The sequence below is a fragment of the Penaeus chinensis genome, chromosome 37 (assembly GCF_019202785.1).
Source record: "Penaeus chinensis breed Huanghai No. 1 chromosome 37, ASM1920278v2, whole genome shotgun sequence".
Taxonomy (NCBI): Eukaryota; Metazoa; Arthropoda; class Malacostraca; order Decapoda; family Penaeidae; genus Penaeus; species Penaeus chinensis.
In genome coordinates, this window is record NC_061855.1 from 24,897,262 (window position 1) to 24,901,858 (window position 4,597).

The window sequence follows — 4,597 nt, forward strand, 5'->3', positions numbered from 1 at the left end:
CAGACATAAAAGGTCAGAGAGAGTTATGACATAGTATTGTGGCGAAAAAGGTATATATGAATTGACGATTAGGATAATTGGACAGAAGGGGTAAAGAAGAAAAGAAGGAAAAGAGAAGAAAAGCAATGCAAAATTAGTTGAGGTGAGGTCCAAGGTATGGAGATAGGGAGGGGGGGGGGCTGGTTATTTATTTATTTATTTGAAAATTTCTGCCGCATCAACATCTAAGGTCATTAGCAGCGTATTCAAAATAGTGATAGTGTGAGGCTTGAGGGCAAAGCCCCCATTAAAAGAAGTGCTATATGACATCAACATCAAAGGACATGATAAGGGTAAAGTTAAAAGCTCAACAGTACTAGAGGGCAGCATGGTAGTAAAAATGTTAGAGAGAGGGAGCTGATGAGGCATAGCATAAAGTAAAAGTTGTTAGAAGGGGAAGGAGTTTAAGGAGTAGGGAGCATTATGATAAAATATTGAGGCGAAATGGACACAAATTAGTTGAACGACTAGGATAATTGGACAAAACAAGGGGATGAATAAAAAGGAAAAGGAAAGAAGGGAAGACCATGCAAAATTAGTTGAAGCTAGAGCTGCGGACCAAGGTAGGGGTGATCCTCCACACTGGGCCTCAGTCCCCATCTCCTAAGCCCTACGACAACAATGAGCAATGGATTGAGGGGGGAGGGGGACTGGTCGATAAACAATGATGATAGGATGCGTCAATATACATCCACTTTTCATTTTCAAACATCCCATCTCTTATTCCAAATCAGAACTTGTGTTTGGCTTCTTGATACCTTTGAAAGATGGCTTTAATATGAACTTTTGATAAAAAAGAACTGTTGAATATTTACTAAAAGTAGACTTATGTATTACTTATTTATTGACAGTTTTATGCCTCATCAAATTTAAAGTTATTAACAGCGTTTACAACAGAATGGCCCTCAATATCTGTTTTCTTTTAATCATACTACAGACTTCAGCCATTTCAAAAAAATAATTTCCCAATTATACATTCAATGACTCAATTTCTACTGCATTTCCAATTAAAAATGTTCAGCATCTGGGTACTTACATGATACTGCTACATGTAATTCATAGTTTCACTCAGCCAGCCAATAAACTAAAAGATTTTTTTCTAAATATACATTTATTTCTTGACTGTCAATCGTGAAGTTTGGAAGGCTAAAGGAAACAAATATACCATCACTGCCATTTCAATATTGACCTCATAATATAATATAAACATAATTTGGACCGCTTAAAAATAACAATGTTTAGATATGAGCAGATGCAGCCCTTAGTCTGCTTGAAATTTTCATTATGGAAATATAGCAAACAGCTATGTCATTGGATGGTGCAGACAACCTTTCAGGCTCCAACAATTAAAGAGTATGCATTACAGGGAAAACAATCATCCATCTAAATTCATTTACTATTACATTGTAAAAATAACCATACAAGTTATAATATCAACATTACAGACATGTTGAATTATTTGTATTGTTTTCATGACAGAGCAGTGTACATAATGTCATGTATGAGAGTTTGGCAAGAGGTACTGGTGAACTGCTGTTCATTCTCCCTACTGCTGCATTAATGGAATCTGTTACAATCCTTTACATGAATCAAAATGGATGGAACAATCTTTTACTGCTGTTGCAGGGTTTACAATCTAAAATGTTTTTAATCACTCAGGGCAGGGAATTCCACCATAAAAAATACAGATGGAAATTTACAGTCAATATTGACAGATCTAATAGCAGACAAATGCAGCTGCAGTAGTACTCCCTTCAGTTGTTGTTGCTCTTGCCTGAATGATGGGGAGGTTGCTGATAGTTGTGCCCCTACATCTATATCCACCATGTCTGAATATGAGAGCACTGCATGGCTCATGGTATGTGGCTTGGAGCCAGAGCTGCATTTCTAATAAAATTATAAGCGCCAATGATATTAAATTTCAGTGCTTTTTATCATTCTTTGAGTCCCCTTTGCCTTCAACATCAAGGAAGAAGTAATTGCCAGAGTTCTTCTGTTCAACATCTTTCTGGCTACTATCCTTGTTGATCCGAGGCCTAAAGTTGTTAGGATCACGTCTAAAAGTGATTCCTAACATCTCCAAGAACTTGTTCATTCCAGACACCAGTGTCTGGGGTGCATTGGCCAATGTCCTGACTGATGGCTGACCCTCAAAGACAATGACTCTGTCTGCAAGGTATGTAGCCATAATGAAATCGTGCTCTACAACAAAGGCAGTCTTCTTGGCATGCATAATGAAACGCTTTATGACCTTAGCAGCAGCTAAACGCTGTTCTGAGTCTAAGTAAGCAGATGGTTCATCAATAAGATAAACGGCTGCAGGAACACCTAGACACAAAGTCAACGCCACACGTTGCAATTCTCCTCCAGAAAGATGCTGGACTTCTTGATCGAAGAGCTCTTCAATCTTCATAGGCTTCATTACATCAGTAACAAACTGAGGGAGAATATATGCATCTCTGATCTTGTCATGAAGCAGCTGCCGCACAGTAGACTGACTTTTTGGACTGATCTTCTGTGGCTTGTAGGATATGTGCAGCTCTGGTAAATCAGACTTGCCTTCATCAGGTTCCAATCGTCCTGCAAGCATTCGGATGAATGTAGTTTTTCCAGTTCCATTTTCCCCAAGCAGCACCATAATTTCTGAATCTGTGAAGTTGCCAGCATCTATTGTAAGATGGAAGTCACCCATATTCTTAGTCATTTTGGGGTACTTTAAGCGACACATTCTCTTGATTTCTTCTTCACTCAGCTGATCAGATACTTTGAAGGTGAGAGACTCCTCTCTGAACCTAAGATTTTCTGTTGGAACAAAGCCATCAAGGAAAACATTGATACCCTCCCTCACTGAGAACGGTACAGTGACCACTCCATATGCACCTGGCTGGCCATACAAACAACAGATGAAATCAGAAAGATAATCTAACACAGCCAAATCATGCTCCACCACCACCACATAATTATCCTCTTTTACCATGGAGCGGATGGCACGTGAAGCATTCAAACGCTGCTTGACATCAAGATAAGAGGATGGCTCATCAAACATATAAATATTAGCTCTCTGAATGCACACCATTGCTATTGCAAACCTCTGAAGTTCTCCTCCAGACAAATCTTCTATGTTGCGCACTAAGACACTTCGCAGATCCAGGACAGTGAGCATCTCATCCAAGTTATCAATATCACTCTTTTTGTTAAGCAGATCTTTGACAGAGCCTTTGACAGCCTTGGGAATCTGATCTACATACTGAGGCTTGATGATGGCTTTTAAATCATCTTCCAAGATGCGAGTGAAGTAATTCTGCAGTTCATTACCACGGAAGTAGGTAAGAATATCAGTCCAATCTGGTGGCTCTGAAAAGCGACCTAGATTTGGCTTCAGTTTTCCAGCCAAGATCTTTAGTGCTGTCGATTTTCCTATTCCATTTGTGCCAACCAATCCCAGGACTTCACCTCGGCGTGGAACAGGAAGTCGATGAAGCTTGAAGGAATTCTTGTTGTAACGGTGGACTGTTTCCTTCTCCAAGTTACTGGGCAAGTTGATAATCATAATGGCATCAAATGGGCACTTCTTCACACATATACCACATCCAATGCAAAGCTCCTCACTGATGGATGCTAGCTTGTCATTGATGGTGACCTCAATGCAGAGTTTACCCATTCTCACCACAGGACACGACTTTTTGCACTCCTGACGGCATCGTTTAGGCTTGCATTTCTCGCTGTTGACGATGGCAATACGAGTCTGCTTGTCTGTCTCTTCTTGTTTTTTCCTAGGAGGCATCTTGGCGGCAGTGACTGTCACTGGAAAAAATAAGAATATCTGTAATTGTTTGAATATTATGAAAATCCTATTAAATAATTCTGGGGATTTTGGTACCCTTTCGGAATGCAATTCCACAATACTTATATTCTAGCTGAATCATTTAATAATTCATAAGTATCACTGCACTGTATTAACCATTCAGGTATATTTCTAAAATCTAAGAGGTTTTTGTGAATTTTGTTACATACAGATGGCTCAACATGTGCTCAGCAAGCAATGAGTCTACCAGTAGGCGCTGTTGAATGCACCTGATTTCCCCATTCCTTGAATTTGTGGGAAAGTAAGTGTGTGTGTGTGTGTGTGTGTGTGTGTGTGTGTGTGTGTGTGTGTGTGTGTGTGTGTGTGTGTGTGTGTGTGTGTGTGCGCGCATGCTTGATTTTTTTTTTTTATTATTTATTTTTTTTAAAGACAATAGATTAACTTATTTTATAGTGGGCATGGTATGTATTCTTGCCATCCGTGCCAATTGGGTTAAAAGTAAACAATTGGTAAGAGCAAGCCTGGATGAAACAATACTAATATATCTCTCTCACTCACTCACACACAAAAATCTAAATTAATACATTCCTTAAAAAAAAAATAATAATTAAATTAAGAATAAACAAATCAAAGGTGAATCTAATGCTTCATAAATTTTATATCTTAATTTATAACTAAAAGTCAATCCCTTTTTAAATTTCTGAATCAATTCTGAGAAAATTTCTTCACAGCAGAAAAATGCCAAATATCACA

General features: G+C 38.6%; 1 protein-coding gene across 2 annotated transcripts in view; it reads right to left on the reverse strand.

Moving 5' to 3' along the window:
- Window positions 1–1,201: 1,201 nt before the first annotated feature.
- Window positions 1,202–4,597, reverse strand: part of LOC125045228 (ATP-binding cassette sub-family E member 1-like) — a 12,003-nt gene continuing 8,607 nt past the window's right edge. For both annotated transcript variants that reach the window (XM_047642381.1, XM_047642383.1), the window contains exon 2: window positions 1,202–3,843. In XM_047642381.1, coding sequence (XP_047498337.1) covers window positions 1,961–3,823 — 1,863 coding nt within the window. In that variant the 5' untranslated portion in view covers window positions 3,824–3,843 and the 3' untranslated portion in view covers window positions 1,202–1,960. The remainder of the gene's footprint in view (window positions 3,844–4,597) is intronic.